This window comes from Apus apus, chromosome 1 (assembly GCF_020740795.1).
Source record: "Apus apus isolate bApuApu2 chromosome 1, bApuApu2.pri.cur, whole genome shotgun sequence".
Lineage (NCBI taxonomy): Eukaryota > Metazoa > Chordata > Aves > Apodiformes > Apodidae > Apus > Apus apus.
The window spans coordinates 122,890,120-122,915,947 of record NC_067282.1 but is presented as its reverse complement, the minus strand read 5'-3'; the positions used below and the strand labels follow the sequence as shown (position 1 = coordinate 122,915,947).

The window sequence follows — 25,828 nt, the reverse complement described above, 5'->3', positions numbered from 1 at the left end:
CATTTCTTCCCATACAATCTGACAGATTTGGAAAGAAAGAAGCACATTTTTTGGTCAATCACGAATGCATGTAAATATTAATGGATTTCCCCATATTGTGGTTATTGATACCCTACATTCAGAAGCCTTCCATGACTTTAATTTTATCCACTTCACTCCAGTGGTAAGAATTCTTTCTTTCCAAAAGCATTTTAACAACAGGTCTTGAAAGTTTCTGCAGTATGAAATGATACATCAGAGGAGTGAAGACCATTGCTTCCTTCACTCTTCTGCCATATTATGTCATATCAAAATGAAAAAAAGAAAAAAAAATGAGAAAGAAAAAAAAGAAGGGATTTAATTCAATAATAAGAACTGACTTTCCTCAAATACCTGACTTCACAGTTTCATTTTACCCACCACAGCCACCGTTCAATGCCTTCCTCTGACAAAGTGCTGACTTTTTAGCAACTCATAAGTATTTCTGAAAGGTTGAAACTTGTCAAAAGGACACACAGTGATACTTATATTAGGTATTTTACTTACTATGGGGTTCCACGGAATGTATTTCACTTTTTCAGAAGTGTTCTTGCTAGGAATATGTTTAACACCCTATCCATAAATCCCACTTCTTTCAATTTCTTAAAACTTAGGGAAATTCATTTTTACTCTAAGAAAGGCTTCCTTATGGAAGCAGACTTAGATAGCAAAAATATGCTGCATATTGCTTTCTTCAAAGCTGAGTTTTGAATGACGGTAGAATTGCAGATGTTGAGGGTTTTATGAGCAGGCTTTAACAATGCTCTACCTACTAAACATGATAAAAGAGTTCCATTTAAAACAATAACTTAGGTCTGCAATAATTGGGCTTTTTCTCTGGGGGAAGGACAAGTGTACAGAGGAGAAGAAAACATAATGGGAAGGAGTTTTACTTAATATTTCCTTTAAAAGAAACCCCTGTACCTTATCTCTCAGGTGATTATTGATGTATCCCCCTCTGAAAAACTTATATCCTAAAAAGACAAAGTATAAAGAAGAGGAAAATGTTAGAATGCCTCTTTTACAGAGTGGGAAACCAACAAGTAGATGGATTAAGGAAAGTATAGAGATCTGTCACAAAAAAAAGGAGGCTGCATTTAGCTCTCTCCAACATGACTTTGGAGCTTCAGCTGTAAGATCACTCCGAATCTCTACAGAAAAATGCCAGCCTTTCTAACTCTGCTGGCAATCTCACGAAACTGTCATAGCTCAAGAAGCAAAACATGCTGCTCTGCCAAATGAGTTAGTTTGACAATTACACAGTGTTCAAGCAACATATTTCCCTTCATTAAATGCTTGTTGTACGGGTGATTTAATGGCCCAATAGTGACATTAATATTGCATAGTTATTAAAATGTTTTCCTTTATTCATCTGCCCTACTTTACTGCTGCAGAAACCAGTTCTTCCCTCCAATAGGACAGCATGAGTTCCTCAGGATGCCCTTGGGTGACAGTGACAGTTACCCACTTATCACATTGTGTTTACTGGCTGGGCTGGGGATCTTACCCAGACCTCTCCCTACAGTATAATTTCTGGGTGAGGGGTCTGGGATTTGTTTTGGCGCCTACGTCTGGAGGAAATGAAAAGGGAGAAATGAAGTCATGGGGTCAACTCAAAGGAAATATTAAATAGACAAAAATCTGCCTTAGCCAGAAAAGTAGCTTTCCAGTTTAAAAGCTTTTAGGTGCACTAAGAACACATCCCCCTAATGCATTGGTCCATCCTATTATTGGTTTATTTAGGAGTACCTGCATTTATGATATAAAATTAATCTGACCTTTTATTAATGTGCAACTGGAATTACAGATTGATTTTACGTATTCAAAGCATGCAGACTGTTTATATACTAAAGGAGTGAAATGTTTTAATGTCTAAACTGCATTAGTCTCTCTGGCAGAATTTATCTGTGCCTCTAATTCACAAGAAAATGAAGAAACAGTCTGATCTATGCTATGTTGGAACTAAACAGATCCAGCTGTACATCAGAATTTAATAGCTTTGTTTTCCACCCTGACAGCTACTACTATAATTGGATTTTTTCAGTACTGTTTGTTTAAATGGAACAGAGATGTTCAGTATTCAGAAACATAGGAACAGCTGAGCAAGCCAAATACTTGTTAGGGGGCTGACCTTCCTCTGGCTGACCTAAGTAAAAGATTTCCCCTTTGTAAAAAATTATACAAGAGAACAGTACAATATTCAGCCTGCAGGAAACAAAACACATTATTTGCAATGCCTAGGAAGACCTCAAGAATTTTATGACAGCCATCTGAAGAGCCTGCTGTTAGCCAATCATAGGACAAAAGTACCTAAAAAATGTCAACAATGCTGAAAATACACATGTGCAAGTTGTAATGCCCCTTGGGATGATGGCCAGTCTTAGCAATACACTGAAAATTCCAGTGGTGTGAATGAACCAGTTCACCAACTATCATTAGTGCTGATGAGCAATCAGGGAACTAAGTACGCCAAAGCTGAAATATGGGCCCAGAGCTGGACAACTAAGAAAGCGGTATCTGTCTGTCCCAAAAGTCACTCACTGAAATAAATTAATGGTTTCATGATCTGTGAGAATTAACCTCAGCATTAGCTCAGGGCTTCAACTAAACCACAGACCAAGCCTATCAATGGCTTGCAAAAGTGCGTACAACCCCAGTGCTCCTCTAAAGGCTTTTTACTTCATGCTCACAGGCTTGGTAAGAGGTAAGTCTCCCCACTCTCCAGTGCTTTTTCCCCTTCTGGAGAGATTTCTAGCACTCTTTCTCCTGCATTTCATAACTGCTGGAAGAAAATTTCACTTTGTTAGTTGCAGCAGCACTGCACAGTCCTTTTAATTTAGTAGCGCAACATCTTAGGTCAGCTTCCAAATATACCTTGGCCTACTCCTGCTCTAGTCTAGGCTGCTGGCCAGTCTGACCTCCTGTGGGATGAAATTCTGCCAGAAGAAATGGGAATGGGAAGGACTAAGACCCTTCAGCAAGAAGAGGGAAATGCCAAGCACCTCTCTTACATCATTTCACAAATATAAACCAGAACACCAGAGTCCTGTCAGGAGAGAAAGCTGCTGGCAATGAAAGCTTTTCCTTATGAATGGTAAAACCTAACAGTAGCGGCTGTACTGTCAGGGGACAGTTAAACACACCAAAAGTTTGATGAGCCCATCTCAACCCGAAGACAGGGAATTTGGGTAAAGGCAGCCTTACCTTACAAGGCATTATGTTTAACAACCATTTCTAGGATGCGAGGGAGAACTGTAACATATAGCAACCACAAAACGAACTGAGAAACTTTAGCCCCTTCCAGCTGCAGGAGAGTGCAGAGGGAAAGAAGCAGTTCTAATGAAAAGACACCTTTTATTCCAGCTACTACAGGGCAGCATTTATATCAGCACTATCACAGGTTTGCTGGCCTTTCCACAAGTGTCTCCAGGACAAGGCAGCTCTATAACCACATAAAAACTCCCCAAGCTGGGCACTGGTATGCCAGTATATTGTATCTTTTACCAACATTCACCACCTGCCCTACTACTTGCTGCTAAGGCAAACACAGAATTGGGAGTGCATCTTCCCTCCTTAATGCCTGCTGCTTCCGTACTTCCCTCACAGCCCTGCAGAGAGGGTGGAGGGGTGACTGGGAAGATTAACAGCCAGTCTGAGGGCAGGAGGGCTGTGGTTGGCATGCACAGTACGTGGGGGAAGTCGGGACGGCTGCAGAACACCTGGAGTAAGAGCTTCCTTCTCTGGTCTGTCTATTCTCATCTACTATCTGTTTTACTGAATGAATTCTTCTTCAATCAGCATAAAGGCTGCAGTAGCAAAGTGAAAAACACCTTTTCAAAAGCTCCAGGGAGTCAAAGGCTTTTTTTCAGACACCAGCTGATTACAAAGATCTTATGAAAAGAAATTCACAATGACCTTGCCAGTTGCAAAAACTGGACAGCAGAGCTGGGAAGTGAGCTGATGAGGACAAACATATCATTGGGGTAGGGATTGAAGTTTGCTTCCCTATTCAGCAAGCCAGCCTCATGCTTCAGGCACGCACAATGGTTCCAAAGTTCCTGGATGATGGTGTCTTCAGTAATCCATATGCTTTGTTCACTTCAGTGTGAAGTTAAAACATACATTAATAATGTCATGTTGAATTGGAGCAGAACAGAACAGCAGAGTCTATTACTCTTAAGTAGCTTCCCCTCACCAGCTGGTTTCTCCTCTGGGCAGAGGTCATCTACCTGGACTTCTGAAAGAACCTTTGAGATGTTTCTCCACAACATTCTTGCCAATAAATATGGGTTTGATCGATGCACTGTTACATGGATAAGGAATTGGCTGGATGGCCCCAAGTCCAAAGAGTTAATGGCTTGATGTCCAAGTGGAAACCAGTAATAAGTGGTGTCCCTCAAGGGCCTAAACTGGGACAAACACTATTTAAAATCTTCACCAATGACATAGATAGTGGGATTGTATGCACCCACAGCAAGTCTGCAGATCACATTAAGATGAGTGGTGCAGCTGATAGGATTGAGGGAAGGGATGCTATCCAGAGAAACCCTGACTGGCCTAAAGTGTGGACCCATGTGAACTTCTTTAAGTTCAACGAAGCCAAGTGCAAGGTCCTGCACCTGGGTTGGGACAATCTCCAATATTAGTACAGACTGGGGGGTGAATGGACTGCAAGCAGCCTTGCAGAGAAGGCCTTATGTGCCAGTAATGTGTGCTTGTAGCCCAGAAAATCAATCATATCCTGGGCTGCATTATGAGAATTGTGGCCAGCAGCTCAGGAGAGGTAATTCTACCCCTCTACTCTGCTCGGGTGAGACCCCACCTGGAGTGCTGCATCCAGCTCTGGGGGCCCAAGTGCAAGAAAAACATAGACTTGTAAGAGCAGGTCCAAAGGAAGGCCACAAAAATGGTCCCAGGTATGGAGCACCTCTGGTGTGAAGAAAGATTGAGAGAGTTGAGGTGCAACCTGGGGAAGTCTCTGGGGACACCTTGTCGACCTTTCAATATGTAAAGGAGGCTTATAAGAAAGACAAATAAAGAGTTTTTACCAAGGCCTGCAGTGACAGGACATGGGGCAACAGTTTTAAACTGAGAGAGAGTAGATTTAGACTGGCTATGTTTTACTATAAGGGTGGTAAGATACTGGAACAAGTCACCCAAAGAACCTGTGGATGCGTCACTGAAGAGGTAAAAAAATCAGGTTGGATGTGGCTTTGAGTAAATTGATCTAGAGAAAGACATCCCTGCCCACGGGAGAGGGGCTGGATTAGGTGATCTTTAAAGGTCCCTTCAAATCCGAACTCTGTGATTCTGCGATTCTTATGCAAATACTCATTATTATAACCATTCAATAAATGTGAGATGTGGAAGTGCCACCTATGAGAAAAAATGTCAGGAACAAGACCACCAGGGAGAACATAATTGAATAAATTATGTTTGTGTAATTTTCTTCCATATCACAATCAGTTATCTATTCTGCAACCTTAACGAGATATTGCTTAAACAGCTTCTTGTGAGGGAGCAGAAGATACTACATTTGCATTTTGTTGCTCAGTAGCTGGCATGACCCACCTCCATGTAATGAGCAGTAGGATAATGCCATTTTTATCCTTTCCTGTTAAACTGCAGCAGCCTGTAAATCAGATCCTTGTGATCTTAGCCATACAGGCCACATTACTATACAGGTATATGAGTTTGCTTAGCCATCTGGCATGTTTTTGAATCTGGTATTTAAGTAAGTCAAGCGAAAAATAAAACAAGCAGACAAACTTGGAAAAGTTAAGTTGAGGCTGTTAAACGCTCGTGACATTTATACACTTTTTCTAACCATGTTGTATGTTAAACATCAAGTTCTCTTCCTCTTCAAAGCCAAAAAGCTGTGCTCCATGCTTCAATGTAAAACAGTTCATTACTGTATGATTAAGAAAGCTGAATTAGTCTGTTAGCACTGCTGTCTAAAAATCTCAATGCACAACTGACGTTTTAAATTCAAAACCAAATAGAAGTTGAAGCACTATCATTCTGAATATACAGAATCTTCTCCTGTCACGTACCTACAGGACAATCTTAGGTTCCTCTCTCACAAGCACAGACACATGTGAAGTGTCTGACCATCACAGGGTCATAGCAGACCTGTGCAGGGTCATAGCAGAGCTTGAAAGGATGAACCTGGGCATAACCAATGAATGGAAATTTTCATGAGTTTATTGAAATAACAGTTTTGAGACATATGGACAACCACTTCCCATGTAAGCAACATTTTAATGCAAATTTCTACTGGCCTCTGTGGCCTTATCAATACTAAAATGTGTAAAAGACGTGGAGGCTAGCAGGTGGAAAAAAGAGAAGTGGGATGAGGGTTCACATCTTGGATGATGAGATAAATATAGGAGTTCTTCATTCTGTTGCTCTACTGCTTCTGACAGAAAAGCAGACCCCTTCACCTCAGTGCTTCCAAAGGGAAGTGAGATCATACCGTAACTGTTGAGGTTACATGTGGCTTTAACACTGTGAATCCTTCTGCTCTGGAAAGGAAGGCACTTCAATCCTTTCCTAACTACTGATACTGCCAACTGAGGACATGGTATCAGAGACATGGTAGTATGACATGTTTCCAGCTCAAAAATCCTAGTATCAGGCGTTCTCAGCATTATATTACAAAAACTCATTTCTGAGAACAGGTATTCCAGATATTTCCTCTTCCCAGATAACAGGCCAACGTATGCCTAAGGAATAAACAGTTCCATAAATAAACTTTTGTTCTGTAAAACTGAAATAGGCTAGGAGATCAGAAAAGTAATGGCAATGAATAAATGGAATAATGAATAAATGAATAAATGGAAGATCCTTTCTTAACTGGCTTTAAATGTAAATGTGTACTTCACCATAACAGGAAAGCAGTACAGCATTTTATTTTCTCTATGGACCTAAAATGCTCACTTGTTTTCTAAGGCTTCTTCAGAGAAACAGCAGAATGGAGAGATGCTGGACTATCGATATGGAGAACAACATGTCCCACCTCTCTAGAGGTCAGATCCAGCACAAGCACTGGCATAACACATTTCCTTACATGGCTTTATCACTGTTCCACCGGTGCTGGAGGGTGGGAGGTCCTTCACAGCCAAGACATTCAAACTTCTGATGAATAAATTTAGCCCCTTTATATTTAAACACAAAACCAGCCAATGCCCGTGGCAAATGTCAAGTACTCAGCACTCTTAAGGACTCGACTCTTTCACCTCCCTGCCTTCCCCCAGAGCTTAAAGATATCCAAAATTTTCTCTTACAGTTATTCAAATACTTTGGCTCTCTGATGAACTCTCTCAACAGTGAAACTTGCGGCCTGGACACCTGCACTATGGAAACTAGAAAGACATGATAACCTTGCTCAAAGCTGACCAAGGAGGAAATGAACCATCATTCTTGAATTCTGTATTTCTAACTTCCTCCTAGGGTGAGACTGCTGACTAATCACCATGATTAAAATGGCTGAGTGAAAAATTCATAGAATCATAGAATCATAGAATCCTAGGGGTTGGAAGGGACCTCGAAAGATCATCTAGTCCAACCCCCCTGCCAGAGCAGGGTCACCTAGAGTACATCACACAGGAAGGCATCCAGGCGGGTTTTGAATGTCTCCAGCGAAGGAGACTCCACAACCTCTCTGGGCAGCCTATTCCAGTGCTCTGTCACTCTTACAGTAAAAAATTGTTCTCAGCCTTCCTTTAGTATTTCTGGCTCACACAGAAGTTTGCCACAGCACTGACTCGGGTCCTGCTCTACACCAGGCCATTCTGCTCACAGCTACTATACGTTTGTTTCTGTTAGAGAGACAGTAGTTCCTTCCTCTCACAACAAGACAAGTCCACAGTTTCCACACAAGTAATTTCAGAACATCCAAAAAAAGATACAATATACGTGTAGAGCTTTTCATAGCGATTCAACCCTCCTCAAAGAAATCTACTGAATGTTCAAGGCACGACCTCAGACAAAGGTCCTCTCAGGGTGTGACATGCTCACATCACAAAGATAAACACCACTTTTACAAGATGTGTTTCACTAAAATCTTCAGCTAAACTGTAAAACTAAAAAAAAAAAAAAGGAGTTTTAAATTTAATATTCTGGTAGTGCATAGGGAAAAAACCATTGTTTTCTTTGCTTGTTTGGTTATTTTTTTAAACTCTCTTTTCCCTCAGGGAAATCTAATTTTGGCAACGTGTGGGACAGAGCACTAATCTGCTGTTTTAACATGTGCGCATCTGGAATTTTCAAGACACTTTTCGTAGCCTTGTGAACCTTCTCAAAATACTGCAAAAAAGAAAGGCACAAAGAATAACCCCCTAAAAATGCCAAAAATTCACTGTTCTCGTGGTCTGAATCTACCCTGTTATAGTACTTAGAGTCTAAACAACACTGAGTATGCTGACTAGTTAATGTCACTTGATTATAATACTGTACTATTGCTACTAATTTCAGGTGGATGATATAGCCTGAGGCTGGTAGTGGGACAAGAAGTGACAGGGAGTGTATAGCTATGCCCATTCTTGTGTTGCTTTAGAAGACTCAATCAGACTCTTCGAGCTCATATAAACTCATACAAGCTCATAGAATATTTTTTTTTTGGAGAAAAAACTGAATGCAACAGGAACACCTATACTGAGTTATCAGGGCTGCCCTGTGAGCTGTTTTCATGCAATTAGTATGAACTGCCCTTCCCGAAGTACTTCACACATAGAGCAGTCACCAACACTCAGGCTTAAAGTGCAGCCCTTCCAGAAAGCAGTCTTGCCCTCTTTTCTGGACCAGTTTCTGCCTAGGACTCACAGGGAAAGAAAGAGATGGTATAAATGGCTTACTGTTTGGAACGGGGCTGTGGGAGTGTTCATCTAAGTTCAGCTGTACCCAGTATGCTTCCAGCACTGAGCAAAAACAGGTAGGGCTGGAATGAAAGCTGGATCTGTCAATTCAGCCCAACTTTCAGGCTGGGACAGATGAGCACATGTGCCTACAGTGAGCATAGGCTCTGAGTTCATACATATTCCAGAAGGAACATACTGACTTGTGAGGAAATCAGACTGATGAGTTATTTTGGTTCTAGTCTGCATGCAAATGAACCCTCCCAAACAGCCAAACAGGCAGACACCGAATTCAGATGTGCTTTTTAGACAAAGTAAATAAGCAGTCACAAAGTCATTTGCAAGACTTATCTAAACCTGTTTAATCATGCTAGTACAAGCTCGCTTTGAACAAAGGTCTACTCTTCAGAGAAAATGAGAGGGGGAAAAAAATAATCCAACCCTTACCCCCACCAACTCTCAGAGGGATACAAGCACCTTCTCACAGGGGATGGCAGCAGCTAGATTCAGCATAGCTTTCAGCTGAACTGAAGCTTTCCACATAAACATCCAGTGGTTGGCCAGTGGTTAATAAACCCTAAGCTGCTCCAGAATCCACAGCAAGTCTTTGTGAATTTTGTTAAAAGACATACTGAGTATAAACAGTGGAATATTTTGTTTGCTTTGTACTAGAAGGCAGCAAGAAAATGTAAATGTTTTTTGTGAGTCTAGATTCATACTATCAAAATATCTTAAATCAAGTTTGTGAAACCTGAAAGGGAGTTTTGAGCTTTCGCAGCCCAAGCTGTATCTGCTTATCCGCTCTCTGAAGCGCAGCTTACACAACATCTCACATGGACGGAAAACATTCCATAAGCAACTGCAGAGGGTGTGGTGGCACAGCAGCCTGCAGAGTAGCACAGAAAACACATTGATTCCTCCTGCCTACTGTGCCTTCTGTTAGATCCAGTGCACCAGAACTGGCTACTGGGATTGGCAGCAGTGCAGCTGGGTTAGAAACTTAGGGGACTGGTGAAATACCAAGAAATACTCTTTTTTTTCCAAGAGATGCTTACTGGTCACTGCTAACACCATTAGATCACTAACAGTGGGATTCCCTGGGCTTCCTCCTAGCTGCCAATGTGTCATGCTGCACACAGTGATCTGATGTGTGTTTCAGTGTGAAGACAGTCCACTGTCCTTTTTGCTTTAAAAACAGAGCATTCAGAAGTATATTTCTGACTATTTTAAACATTTCTAACAAATCCTGTTGCTGTAGTAGCTGGATAACAAGACCACAGTATTTAAAGTCTCCAAGGAAAAAATGTCAAGGCCTTTGAAAAATCTGTTTCCTTTTTTCTTTTTTAACTTGCTCATTGAGTGACTTTCTTTTTTCTTGACTATTTTTAATGCACAGCAACAAGATATATATTTAAACTGATATCTTCAGACACACAAATCACAGAGGAATGTATCAGTGATTCTTCTCACAGCTTGTATATCGATAGGGTGTAGAATCAAGTCCAGAAAGTGCAGGCTTGTGTCAGATCACGTTCGTTAACAAACACGCAAAGCTAAGAAGAATTATGTGCCGCTCTATATAAATTACTCAAGAGAAATCAAAGCAGTGCTTAAAATAAGCGGTATTTCTGATCACTTGCACTATAAAAGAAAACAAGTTTCTTGGAACACAGAAGTTGACAGGTCCAATCCAAGTCGAGAAATGCTGATCCTGGGTCTTCTGGGCATATGTTTAGAGTATAATAATGCCTGCAAAGCACAGGAGATAAGGATATAGAACAGCTTCTGTAATTGCTTATAGCTGCTTAAAGAGTTGGCTAGAAAGAAAACAGAATGGTACTTTTCTGAGCAAAGGTTTGGGAGAGGGAAACTAAAACCTTTGACTCTCTGAGACTATGGACCTTATATGCTGTTAATGCTGAAAAAAGAAAGACAAAGATCCTTCAGAACACGCAGGCAGAAAGGCTGCCTTTCCAGAGGCCGGCTGTACCCTACGCAACAGCGCTGGGCTTGCTCTGGAGAGTGCTCTGGTTGCAAGGGGACCACCCAGCACACATGCCACTTCAGCAACTCCAAATTGGCAACCAGGCTTTTTATGGCAAGCAGCTTGGTGTAGACCTGTGGGACTGTAAATTACAGAGGGGTGGGCAGAGGGCAGGGATAAAGAAAGCAGAGAAGTGCCTTGAAACAATTGCTTTACCCTCACTCTTGCACCTTTCCCATGCCCAGCAGTGTGATGGGTATAGAAATAACTGTTATTCATTGACCTGCTTCACAGGGACATGCTTGGAAGCTATCAGTTCATATAAGAGACACAGAAATCCTAAGCTTTGTTACACAGCTTATTTAAAATGCTTGAGGTACTGCTATAGAGATATTATTCAAAGACAGCTATCGGCACTGACATTTTGAGAAGCAGCTTCCAAAAAATCTGTGCTTCTTGTCCTATGATGAGCCACATGACCAGGCACATCACTCTGTAAGGGGAGTGGAGGAAGTGTTGAGCATGTGGGAACGAGAGGGTCACGGCTACATTATCTATTTGTTTGCTTTCCTGCTTGAACAACAGGGCTGCAGAATGACACTGAACACAACAGCTATGAACATAACTGAGAGTTATTCTGATGAGTGCAATGGTGGCATAAAAATGTAAAAGCAATTCTTGTTCAAAGCAGAAACAGTTTGGGATGCAGATCCTAGAAGAGATTTGGGAACAAACTGCCCTGAGGTTTGGTAAAAGGACATTCAGATTTAGTGCATGAAAATTTTGGTTTTCTGAAGTATTTTACGAAACCTCACAATAAGCCCTCTCCAGTTGTGGCAACTTAGAGGTACCCAGACAGGAAGTGAACTTCACCCTGAAAAAAGTGGGCATCACATTGCTATTCCATGCAGCTTGGGTGTGGGCCTACTGTTATCCAACATATCCTGAGGAGCTTGCTCATTCCCACTGCTCAGTGTCTCTCTGCAGGGCAACACCTTCAAGAACCAGTAAGAGCCTATCCCTACTAGTATGGGGTGAGGAAGCTAATGCTGCTGCATGAATTAACAGCATGCTCAGACAGGTCTTGGCCAGGATTTTAATGAGGATAGCAAGTATTCTGCTGGATGACTTACAGGATACTTGTGGGAAACGGTTCTTCTTCTTCCCCATGTTGCTACAGAGCAGCTCTGTGATGCTACAGCTGCTGAGGACTTGGTACTTGCAGGTGTGCACTTTGCCTACAACTTGGCTGATGCAGGAACCAGGACTTGGATATTTCCTGCTTTCTCTGCTATTTTAAGAGGGGAGGTAGTCACACGTGGTTTTCTTACAAGCTCTCTTTTAGTACTTGACTTCTTGGGGCCCAGTCCTTTTTTTCACTGAAATGAATGAGCTTTCTGTTGCTGACCCCGGTATAACCTCTGACAACTTATTTTGGACCCCACTGCTCGCATTTTGTGATCTAAATACTTTTAAAAATTATTTATCCACCTATTTTGGAGCACAGGACTTTGTAGGTGTCTACAAGACTGACTGTAAGTATGTATATGACAACTGATTTCCTCAGTAAAGAAGGGTATGCTGAGCAAGCCATGCCAGGTATATACCCTGTTGTGCTGAGCTGCCTGGTACATAAACCTAGCTTTGCTTCCCTAGGTAGGCACTGTTTCTTCAACTTTCTTCCATAAAGGGGCCTAATTTAGGCTCTGATAACCTATTTGAGGAGGAAATGGCACTTCCATGCAAGCCTAAAGGTTACAAGTCTTGCTAAACTGTACAAAACCCAGACCTGAAGTCTTTAGCTGCCTGGTTTAGATCAACTATGTAAACCTCAGGGAGTGTGCCAAACTCCTGGATTTCCTGCTGCATCAATGCATGCGTTAGATGGTTAAAGACAGAAGAGTGACTCCACAACTGATGGCTCAGGCACATATCTAGGTGTCACAGCTCCCAGGAGCAGGGAAGTCTGTAGGGTCAGCAAGTACCCATGAAGCCCACCAGCTGCCAGTAATCACACTCCTACTGCTGAGCCACAGCTCTGCTGCCAGGAAGCTGGGGATCCTGATGCAGTATAGGGGATTCGTCCAGGCAGCAAGGCTCTTGAAAGCCAGTCCTATGATGAGCTGCACTTAGACATGTCAGTTCCTTTCACTCCATTTACCAACACTTCCTGATGTGCGTCAGATGGTCTTGGATCACAGAAATCCAACCCTCTGCTGTGGATGAGTGGAGGAATTGGTGCCTTCCTGGGTCTTCCTTTGAGATTGAGGTAGGATGTGCCTTTAGCTTATAGCTGTACCCACAAACACAAAAGCATCCATGTATTCAGTAGCCTATATGCAATCTATAGTTTTTGTTCTACATAATATGCCTGAGGTCATGTAGGAAGTCTATGCTGGCAGACAACTGGGACACATCATCTGAGTACCTCCCTGGAGCTCTACCCACTGGGAGAAATTTCCTCTCAGTGGGAACAGGATGGGATGTTTGCGAAGCAATTCAATTAGCCTCTTTGAAACAGAGTTTTGAAACATTTGGCCTGTAGCTGATTAAACTTCTTGCCATGGCAGTTGCTGCTGTGTCATGTCTAAATTCTGTGTGGCAATCACAAATCTTTATCTCACATATTTATAAGCTATTAAGAAAAAGCCTTTATCTGCCACAAAGAATTATTTGGAAGGCACATTGATTTTTATCCTGTTGGTTGGATTGCAACTTCATTAGTGCTGAACCTCCTCAGTAAAACTATAGGTTTCTGCAGTTACCTTGGTCAGGACAGCAGCTACCACTGTCTGCAAAATCTCTCAGGTGAGAAGAGCTACTAAGAAAAGAGATGTAGCTGAATTCTAGAAAATATTTTTTTTCTCCTGACAAAATAGAGGAAACTGGGGTTAGCTGGAAAGAGGGATGGGAGAGGAGGGCACACAAATAAATACTAGTTCGATAAGATTATTAAAGCAAGTAAAACTTCAGGTAATTTCCTCTAACTCTGCTGAGAATAACTGATCTGGATTTTGTTTTGTTTCAAAATAGTGCTGTTGGAGAGAGATAAGCACAGTGAGAGAGCAGTAAAACAGATTTTCAGTGCAGATACCTCCAGAATGCATGCCCGCTGCCCCTTTAAATCTTAAAAGCTTTAATGCTCCAAGTGCTGGAGGGATAATTCTGCAACAAAGAGTTTAAGGCAAAATTCCTAATGGAAACTGATCTGGTTTACAGGCAGGAAAAGTAGTTGTTTATATATAAGTATCTTCTCACTGGGCAGTTAAAATGTGCTTTCAAAAATCAAGCTACAATAGAAACCATTAAAAACCCTCAACATTTTCCAACCACACACAATTGCCCCAAATAATTCCTATTCAAATTCAGGGAAAAATTATGGTAAAACTTCTGATACTATTATGAGGTCAGCTGTTGGCAAGTGCTAGCATTTTAATGACAACCATAACAATAATTCACTAGCGCTGCCAGAACAAGCGGACTTAACTGGTGTGGAGGAGATTAGTGAACATTTTACTTATCTGAAACAAATTCTTCTCTTAAGTAAGAGGAATGGTGACTTACCAGCTCTAAGAACCTCCTCACCACCTGTCTTTGTTTTAAGTTAGTTTCACCATCCAGGTTAGCTGTTTCTATATGGCAGAGCCCATCAGGATCACTTGAGGAAAGCAGCAGTATGTCAGCAGGTATAATTTCATTACAGCGAAGCTGCACAAAGTCTCCAACTTCAACTTCTTTCCAATATCTGCTTATATATTTCTTCTCATTCCTGGAAAAAAAATAAATACAGGACAGATATAAAAAGGATGCATAGACTGGGGTGCTTCTGATAAGACCTGGTTTGATTTGTAAGAGGAGTATAGTGCCTGTGGAAGGTACTCTTAAATTATGCTGGGAAAAGGCAATGCAGACTGTCAGGAGGCTACTTCCCACCAACTCAGAACCAGGTCTGAGTTCCCAGGGTGCTCTTTAAGTCCCAGAGGACCACCTGTGGATGTTAGACCTGGCTAAGCAAGGTCAGCAGGAGTGCCACACCCTCTCCCTTCCACTATGCTCTGAGCCATCCACCTGACTCCATGAAGGGGAGGTGGCCAGTGTCTGTCTGGCTGAAAAGGAGTGTCAGACTTTCAGGGCAGGGAGCAGGGGAAGGAACTGAGATCAGGCTTGGGCACAGGACACCTGCTTGGTATGGCTCCTGAACATCCTCCATCGTGCATCCCCCTCTGATTCACCCTCAGCTTCCCTTTGTTCCCTTTGTCAAACAGGGACAAACTTTGTGCTGCACCTGATATTTGGACTAAGGAGCCAAAAATCCGTAACAGAAAGCAACTTTCACAATTGATCACAAAACCTAGAATTGCAAGGACATGTCATACAGAAAAGTTCAGTCCCACTGTTCTACTGGGAAAGGACACTGCCATATTTTAAGTATTTCCACAGTATCTCCATTTTAGCCATAGCACTGTCTGTTATATGGCTAATTTCTGCTTAGTTACCCTGAACGTTTTCTTTTGGAGTGTAATTTTTTTGTCAAAGACTTACTCGCCTACAACACTGATGTGTGTGTTGTTCATTTAGATACAGCCACTAAACCTCACTAGGTTAAAGGTCTTGCTGCTTTGCTATTTTTTTATTTTTTAACTTTTTTTTTTCTTTTGTGAGCAAGAAGAAAAAGAAACAGGTGACTCCTTAACTAATTCTAGCTAAAATTCAAGGTTCTAGATCCATGACACACACAGACTCGTGTTCTCTTGGCATTTGTGTAAATTCTTCCGTTGTGTTTTTGAAAGAAATTTTATTTCAAATCAGCCATAGTACTAACTTGGTAAAATACCTCCTGAAAATGGGAAGATGCTACTCTTGATACTTTTCTAAGCTGTCAGAAGGCCTTTTGCCATGTGAGCACTGAGACGGCTGTCAACGCTGACACTGTCACCAGAGACAGACTCTGTCACAGCACTTCAACTGGCAGAATGGCATTCTCATGGGAAGGGGGGTGCAGTGGCAGCTATTTTATATTTGTTAAAGTATATTAGTTTAAAACACATAATAAACACATAAAACACAGTAGTAATGTGAGTAGATTTGTAACCCAGTGGAAGCACGCAGGTCTTGACAATGTTGTTACTTTGGAGTTACTGAAAGTCAAGCCGTGTCTAATTCATCCTTGTCATGCCTTCACTGGTGTTACAGGAATTAGTAACTTAATTGGCCTTTATTCATGGAGCTAGCCTAAATCCTGAACAATACTGTTAAAAACAAGGATTCATCAGATCAGGTTTTACCCCCCAGAATTTCTTCACTGTCCTTTTTTAACATCCAGTTTATAAAGGGAGGAATGCAAATTATGGCTATGATTTCTATTTCGATAAAGCCTGAAAAGGATTAATAAGAGCCAACTGTAAAACATGATAATCTAACAAAGACAGGTACATACCAGGTGTTGAAACTAGCCATCCCCTTCATATTCAGGCCAAAACCAACATTTAACTTTTCCTCATAATGAGTAAGAATTGCTTTGAAACCCAGTGTGCCCTAATGTACAAATCACTGCACCCACAGATCTGAACAGTTTGTTAACCATGCAATCTGTATCTCCAGATCCTTTCATATGGGGCCGTTGCTCTTCATCCTTTTTAATTTAACTGTGAGACTGGGTGATGTTCAAATGCATGTACAATGAGTAGCAGTACAGAAGTATGATCAGGCTAAGAATAGCAAGTAGTCCCATACTATGCTATAAGCACTACAACTTTTTATTTCACTCCTATTGTTTGAAAAGCACTGCTATTTTAGCATTTCCTCACCTCTCACATGCTTAGCAACTGCCACAACTATATACACTGCGGCAGGAAGGGTGGATTTCGAGCAACACAAGGCCAAATGGCTCTGCTGGGATAAATGAAGCTGTTCAGCCTGCAGAAGAGAAGGCTCCAGGGATACCTTATGGCAGCCTTTCAGTATATAAAGGGGGCTTACAAGAGAGACAGAGACTTTTTACCAGGATTAAGAGTTTTAAACTGAAAGAGGGTAGGTTTAGATAAGACCTAAGGAAGAAATTTTTTATTGTGAGGGTGGTGGGAACTGGAACAGGTTGCTCAGAGAAGCTGTGGATGCCCCTTTTTTGGAAGTGTTCAAAGTCAGGTTGGATAGGGCTTTTGAACAACCTGATCTTGTGAAAGATACCCTTGCCCATTGCAGAGGGCTTGGGCAAGAAAGGGCCAGCAGTGCCACGAGGGCCAGCAGTGGATGGAAAATTACTGTCCACACAGAAAATTACTTCCTAACCCTCTTTGTCCAGGGTTGCTCTATGTCCTCTAACACAGCTCAGAACTCAGACTTGTCCCAGTGCAGTCAGTGAGTGGTCACTGCAAGTATTCTCTGCAGAGTAGGGGCACAATACTGTCTTCAGATGGGGTGGTTCAGATACTAGATGCACTACAAATACACCAGTCCTTTAGAAGCATTCCTTTAACATGCTCAGCCTGTTCTTCTGAACATGCAGGTTACCTCACATTGAGGTAACACTGTCATACCTCTACCCGGTACAAACACACCAAGTGACCCTATTGATACAGTTCCAGTTTTGCCATTGAGTTCTGCAGAGACAGGACTTTGTCATCCCACTGTTAAATAATCTACTAAATATTTATTCTTGCTGATATATTGTGCCAGTAAATTGTACAAGTTATATATGAGAGTTAGGAATGCCACACTTCTTCTAAGGGCTGTCTTTAAAATTTAAGCTTTCCTTTAGGTTTGTAAGGTGTGGCATACAAGAAGGCTTGAAGTTCAAGGTTTTGAGCAGTTTTGCCTCAGTATGTCCTCACAGACATTATTCTTCCAGTCCCTCTTCAGAAGGGCCTCCTCCCACATCTCTAATGATGCCCACTGCATTGGCCTGCTGTCATAGAAAACCTGAATTAAACACAGTATATCCATGGGTGGGCATATGTGCATCATTACATGTTTGGTGTTGTTTTCAAACAGTTCAGTACACTTTTCAACTTCAGAACAATCATAATGTTTAAGCAGATGCTTCAGCTGAGCTCTTCACAGTAACACCAACAGTTCAACATCCAGGATTGAAATGAATACCATAACCCAGGGACCATCTCCTTACACCTGCAGGTGTTTAGGTAATGGAGACCACACCCTACGCACTCCTACAGAACATCAACAAAATGCAATGATGTGGGTACTCTTTATACATTGCACAGTCAGCACAATTTTTTCCTGGTAGTGTCCTGTCACTCCATTTACCTGGTAGGTGCTTCTGAAAGCCCTTCCTGTCTCTGGTTTTTAATATCAAAAAATAATCCTCAGATTTTGCTGTCTTTTATTTTACAATTACCCATCTGATAAATTGGTCTTTCAAACACAGATACTTTGGTCTATTTTTCTGGGACCCTGCCCAGAAAATTCTTGCTTTGCCCTGACTCTGTCACCACTATATGATCGATGACAGTCCTCTGCAGTCTCAGCACAGGGCTTCAGGCACTACTTGCAAGGGACTCTTCAACAAAAGCTTTTTGTAAGTTTAAGTAAACATCATACAGCCTCCTGGAATATTTTGTCAAAGGGCTCAAAGATCTGTGGCAGGAACACAGGACTGGGAGGCAGCACTGGTGGTCCATTGGTTGCAGGAAACCCTGCTATGGATATTTAGGCCAGAAGCTAACACCCCACAACTCTAGTTCTACCTACCCTTGCTTATCACAAGCCTGAAGATACATTTTAGTACCTATGACAAACTTGAGGCTGATGCTACAAGAAGCCAAAGTTATGACAAACCACAGGAAGACGTCAGAGATACTAATTCTTATCTTTCAAACCTGAAGAGTTAGACAAAAGTCTTCCCAATCATTATGCTGTCATGAACTACTTCTGTTCTGCAAAAAGGATATTGTTGGTACTCTCCAGTTAAATCACCATTATGAACTATTAATTTTAGACAGCTTTGCCCAGCTACTGTACCATGTGGTTTTGGCCTCACATATCAAAAATGTCCAGCCTCTTGTATACAAGCCAATCTTTATCAACGTATTTGAAGGCAAAGATTATATTTGTCAGCTGTGGTTTAAACCTACAGTCACGTACATCTTCATGTTCTTCTTCATAACTGGAAGCAGAACTTGCCAGCGCTTTCACTTTTCTAAGCTTATTTTTACAGGTAGACATTGACTGAAATCTAAAGATGGATGGCTAAAAAGTCAGCTGGCACAGCTGCATCAACATGGGCAAGGAGGAACCTAATGAGGTTCAACAAGAGGAAATGCAGAGTCCTGCATCTGAGAAGGAACAACAAAATGCACCAGTACAGGCTAGGAGGTGATCTGCTAGAGAGCAGCTCCATGGAGAAGGACCTTGGAGTCCTGGTGGACAAGTTCTCCATGGGACAGCAATGTGCCCTTGTAGCCAAGAAGATCAAGGGCATCCTGGGGTGCATGAGGAGGAGTGTGTCCAGCAGATAAAGGGAGGTTCTCCTCCCCCTCTACTCTGCCCTGGTGAGACCTCACTTGGAGTATTTTGTCCAGTTCTGGGCTCCCCAGTTCAAGAGGGACAGGAATCTACTTGAGAGAGTCCAACGAAGGGCTGCAAGGATGATTAAGGGACTGGAACACCTGCCTTATGAGGAAAAGCTGGGAGACCTGGGGCTTTTCAGTCTAGAGAGGAGAAGACTGCAGGGGGAGCTAATTAATATCTGTAAATACATGAGGGCTGGGTGTCAGGAAGGCAGGGACAAGCTCTTTTCACTTGTGCCCTGTGATAGGATGAGGGACAATGGATTCAAACTCAATCACAGGAAGTTCCACTTCAACATGAGGAAGAACTTCTTTGCTGTGAGGGTGACAGAGCACTGGAACAGGCTCCCCAGAGAGGTTGTGGCGTCTCCTCTGGAGTCTTTCAAGACCTGTCTGGATGTCTTGATGAGTGATCTGCCCTGGTTTCTGGTCCTGCTCTGGAAGGGGAGTTGGACTCAATGATCTTCAGAGGTCCCTTCCAACCCCTAATATTCTGTGAATCTGTGATTATGTGACATCAACACTGTTAGCCAACATTAAGTGTGGCCCTGGTAGGAGTCAAGACTCCTTCAGAGGTTGATGTTCTTTTGCAACAATGAAGTGTGATTATCCCAGCATAGCCACTTTCAAACATACAAGAATGTTGCAAACCAATGCTGTCACAAAGGCTCCTGTGTGAAATGAAAGGCATTTTTTAGTCTTATGTGGGGGGGAGAGAAGACGAATCATTCCCCACAAAGGGAAACTCTGCAACATCCCTTCAAGTGTATGAACATACCAAAAATTACAATAATTGTTATCAAGTATTTGTATTAGGCTACTTACTGCATATATTTGGCCTGTGTTCTGTTTTGAAGAAGAAGAGCCTGCAGCATTGTGCCAAATTTGAGATCAGCTTTGGTTAACAGCAAAAACTAATCAAAACAAAAAAATACTGATTTTTCCCTTTAAATTTCAATTTTAAATTTAGAAACACAAGAACTCAGAAATAATTTCTTTTCCTGTTAACTGTGCTTTTCCCTCTCCTGGTCTCCTTTGCAGTGTAAGCTGATAGAGGTCATGCCCGTAATTTTGCTTTTCTAGCCATGTAGAAATCAGTCTTTTTTCTACAGAAGGCTGAAGATTTCAAACTGTCTCTATTTAAACATGACAAAAATAATCATTTCATTCTTATTAATAGCTTTTAACTATTTTTGGTATAATAAGGAATTATTCAAAATGACCATACTTAAAGGGAGGTAACTAAACTACACATATATAAAATTTAAAAGGAATCTTCCTTCTCCTCTCAATTTTATTTTATTGTTTTTAAGTCTGGGGAAAATACCTCATACAATATTTGGTAGGAAATGTGAAGGCCATAAGGCTGTAATCTGTTCTTCTTGTGCCACACCTGCATACTAGGAGTTGTATATGTTAAAAGGAGGAGATGGGACTACAACACAATAATTTTTTTGCTTCCTTCTCCACAAACAAAAAATATAGTTAATGAACAGGAATGGCTGATGCAGATTTGCTCCACCAATTCCAGTAAGTGGTTGAGGCACCTGTGCTTCTGTGTAACACTGCCCAATAGTTCCAATATAGGCCCCTAAATTCATCTCAGCAGGGCTTGTAAAAGACATTTAGCAAAAGAAAGAGGATTTTTTTTTGTACCTTCTGAACCGCCCAGGCCAGTTTACACAGCACACCCCTCACAGGTTGCAGCTACAACCCAGAGGTTTTTAAGCCTCTCAAAACATCCAAATGGAGTGTTGTTTCCTAGTCCAAGCCCATCCGCTGACCTGCTTTTGAAGTAACAATTGTCTTCACTTCAAAGGAAATCAGAATCCTTTGCCTTCCTTGCCAGCTGAGGTCGGTCATTGAACCATTAGACTTTAAAAGAAACAGCAAGAAATTAAGTCTGTGGAAGAGGAAAAGCCCTCCACAAAAGACAAGTCAAAGAGTTGTTCTGTACAAGGCATACTTTGGAGCTGTTCTTGATGTTGGCCAGGTCCTTCCTGTCCATCTCAGGAGGCATAAATAGAGTGGGGTAGTGCTGAAGAACTTCTCAGGTACATCTCTGCCCTCAGTGACTCCAAATATGTCCAATTCAGTTGGCTACAAGTGCTGTGACAAGTGTTCTGGTTAGGACCAAGCTAACAAAAAAACTTGAGGCTAACTGGCAGCGAGCAAGCAGAGCAGCAGCTCTAGGAGAACCTTAATTTGTAACACAAGCACAGGAGTTCCTCATCAGGGCATACTATCTTGACAAAGGCTCCAGCATGTTTCTCAACAAGTCCTTCACGCTCATCCAGTCCTCTCAAATCCTCAGTTCTTTCTCTTGCCTGGGCTGGAGCCCTCAACTTAAACCCTCCACCTCTCCTCCCCACACTTCTGCAGATGTGGAGAGGGTTCCCACTAACTGAGCCCACAGCACTCTATTAACACTTCAATGGGAAGCAGAGGTTTTGCAGAATTCATCACAGGCTACAAAAGCAGAGCTGGTGTACAACACTGAAATACATGTACAAAACCACACTATTATAACCAGTAATAATAATAATAATTTGAAAACTACAGGTGTAGCAGATCTTGGAGTTTAAAAACAAGAGCTATCTATGAGACCAAGGAATATACTACACAAAGTCTGAACATGTTAAGTATCTATGGAAACGCACTGGGAACCATTTGGGTACAATTACAATGTTCTGGCAGAATAAGGAAAAACATGTAACATAAGTTAATGCCAAGGCAGGTTACATAATGCCCAGAATATGTCTCCATTCCACTGCAAATGATAACATCTGTTTCTATGCAAATAAATCATGAAGAGGCTCTGAATCTGATATTAATCAGACAAAACAGATTAACAGACTGTGTTCCTGAGAAATGTTGAAGAGAAAAAAGTCTCTCCATGATTCAAGTTTGTAAACAGACCCCTTAATCTTCACACTATTTTAAGAGCTCTTAAAAATTTTCTTGTTTTCATGGACTTTTTTTTTATTAGCAAGTGCAAATGCATGTTAAGGTCACAAAAAAAAAAGGCATGTGCAATGATGAGGCATAAATGTGCCTTTATTAGATTCACTCTTTCTTGAAAATTGCTGATTTTTCTGTTACAAGTCAAACTTGCTATGAAAAAAATGTACCCAGGAAGCCTCAGTGATTCAGGTTTATAATGTGGAAGTAATAATTTAACTTCTCTTGGCAGTGTTATCTCCATTATACCCCATGTTGAAAGAAACCTCACTATTGTTCACTATCATGAAACATTTACTACCCGGAATAAATGAATTTTCAGCCAAGAAACTTGTTGTTGCGATAACAACATGAAACATAAAGGCAGAACTTGTACTGAAACTTTACACAAACTGAAGAAAGAAAAAGCTGTCTTCCAAAACTTGATTTTAAAACTCTAAGATTGTTTCAGAGAGATATCTAGTATTTCTTTTAAGTAGTGTGATTCTTGACACTCCTATGCTTACTGTCAAAAATGCTGAACTCCTATATAACTCATCCAGTAAACAGACACAGTAGGTGAGAAGACTATGAATTGCTTATATTTAGCAGGATGGAGAGGTATTGGTTAGCCTTGAGCAAAAGTTTGGAAGCAGTAGAAGAATGGCATGGATGTGATTTGCACCCAGAGCTATAGACATTAAAGTCCACAAGACAGGCACCTCCACAATAAGGCCACAAATTTTTTGATAATTCGATGAATGAGAACTTCTCTTCTGAACAAATTAATGCAACAAGTGCTTGTCTTCAGATGTCTTCTTCCAGAGCATCACCAAACACAGTCTTTGGACTTGACAACATTACTTACTGGTACCTAAAGCAAAAGACAGATGCAAAGAAGACAGCCAGCTCAGCAGTGGGCCCACAGCCAAACAAGGTTCTCATCCTGAATTGCAGGACCATCACAGAGAAGGAAGGCCAAGTGCACCTTGGGCAGAGCAATCCCAAGCACAAATACAGACTGGGTGGAGAATCAATTAAGAACATCCCTGAGAAAGACTTGGAGGTACTGGTTGATGAGAAGCTCAAGATGAGTTTACAATGTGTGCCTGTAGCCCAGAAAGCCAACTGTGTCCTGGGCTGCATCACAAGAAACGTGGCCAGCAGGTCAAAGGAAGTGACTGTCCCACTCTACTCTGCTCTTGTGAGACCCCACCTGGAGTACTGTGTCCAGTTCTGGAGACCACAGCTCAACAAGGACCTGGAGCTGTTGGAGCAAGTCCAGAGGAGGGCCACAAAGATGACTGGGGGGCTGGAGCATCTCTCCTATGAAGACATGCTGACAGAGTTGGGGTTTTTCAGCCTGGAGAAGAGAAAGCTCTAGGAAGACTTTACAGCGGCCTTCCAGTATTTGAAGGGGCTACAGGAAAGCTGGGGAGGAAATTTTTACAAGGGCTTGTAGTGAGAGGATGAGGGGTAATGACTTTAAACTGGAAAAGGGGAGATTTAGACTAGACATTAGGAAAAAATCCTTTCCTTTGAGACACTGGAATAAGTTGCCCAGGAAAACTGTAGCTACTCCATCCCTGGAAGTGTTCAAGGCCAGGCTGGATGGGGCTTGGAGCAACCTGGTCTAGTGGTAGCTGTCCCTGGCCATGCAGAGGGCTTGGAACTACGTGATCCCTAAGGTCCCTTCCAACACAATGTATGATTCTATGATAGTAAGACTGATACCTCACAGTGGCTTTCCAAGCCCCTGCAAAAAGATTCACCTGAGCTTGGTATTGTGCAAACATGGAAGAAGAAACCATCCTCTGCCTGGAGGGAACCAACTGAAATTATACAGACACCTAATTACACAAATCTCCTCTATCTGTGCCTGCTTCCCAAACAAGTGTAGAAAAAGCAGGAACTCTTCCAAGTGAGATCTTAGGTGCCACATTTTGGTAAGACATGAGCTGTATGTAGAAACCCTCCAGGTTCTTTGTCCTCTAAACCGATAATAAATGGCATGAAGACACTCAGGAAAACTGTCTTGAGTGCCTAAAATTCAGATGCAAGCTAGATGTATAAATTTGGTGGACCAAATCCTCCTTTCAGTGCTTTCCTACTGCATTTAAGCCAATGTACTAATTAGGTAACCATTTCAACTGAGCTCTTCATCTCTGAACAGTAAATCTGAAAAGGCAAATTTAGCATGGCTCTGCAGAGTTAGTGAGGAAAATCCCATTCTTTAACAGATTCAGACACTTCAATGGAAATGTTTTTTATCTCATTCTTCTGGTTGTGCACACCTGCCTAATTTGATCTTAGGATTGCCTGACGGGCCATAAAAATGCATTAATATATTCACTATGTATACACACAAAAAAAATGTACAAAATGCTGCTGAAGAGAGGTACTTCCTAAATTTAAAAAAAAATGTTCCAGTTCTATGAGCTAAATGTGTAACAGTTGAAAGAATTTTTATCAGAAAGGTATTTCCTGCTAATTATGTGCACAGCCCCAATGGAGTTGTTCACTGATATTCAGCTTGGGAAGCGTTTTCTCCACCAAACTGTGTCAGACAAACACATCTTGTTTACAGCTCTAAAGCTCACAAATCATCTTATCACCACTAAGCACTCTAGATGTTAACATAGTTCAGCTTTTTTACCTTAACAAGACAATTAGTGAACAGAACATTAATAATTCACCACTTTCACATTTAAAAGGCAAAATCAATGTCTCAGACTAAGTATAAGCGTTCTCCAGTTCCTCCTGAAAATTATAAAGTTTTACATTTTTCTTCCTTCTGTTCTTGTCTGGGGAACATCCATCCATGACATCCTTCTCATCTGGATTTTCTCATCTGTTCTTGTCTGGACAATCTGAAGATCAGGTTGAGGACAGGAAAAATATTTACCTATTCTAATACAAGCTTACATCTCAGTGGGTCTCAGGGTGCAATGTTTTCATTCACAACATCCAAGATGATGTTTTGCATGTTGCCTCTAAATTTCTTCTAGCTGCAATTCCAGAAATTAGCTTTAGCCCATACACAAGACTTTGCTACTTCCAGTGCGACACAAAAGTTACCAGCTTATAGAGCTGGCAAGGATTAAAAAAAAACAAACCCCAAACAAACAGAAAAAACCTTTTGGCTGTAATATTATTGGAAGAATCTTGCAAAAGAAAACAAAGGTGGATGCTCCTCTATAGTTGCAAAACATGTTAACAGTTCCTTTTACTCTGAAACTAACATGCAAAACTGTGTAACATGTGGGTTACTGATTTGCAAAGATACTGGAAGCATGTTTTGTTGTACTCATTTGTCAATTCTTATGAATTTTACTCTAGAGATACTAAGGATTACTTTTCTCTCTGTCTGAGGACATGGATTCAATGGAGATTGAAGAGGCAGGGAAACCTCAAACTCAGACACACTCAAGCACACCTCCGTTGACACTGAGAGGTATAAAGGGAGATTTAAGGTGCTATAGTGGAAAAAACTGTGGTCCTTCTCT

General features: G+C 41.5%; 1 protein-coding gene across 2 annotated transcripts in view; it reads right to left on the bottom strand.

Moving 5' to 3' along the window:
• Positions 1-25,828, bottom strand: part of ATP10A (ATPase phospholipid transporting 10A (putative)) — a 116,782-nt gene that overhangs the window by 55,508 nt on the left and 35,446 nt on the right. For both annotated transcript variants that reach the window (XM_051608599.1, XM_051608600.1), the window contains exon 2: positions 14,422-14,626. In XM_051608599.1, coding sequence (XP_051464559.1) covers positions 14,422-14,626 — 205 coding nt within the window. The remainder of the gene's footprint in view (positions 1-14,421; positions 14,627-25,828) is intronic.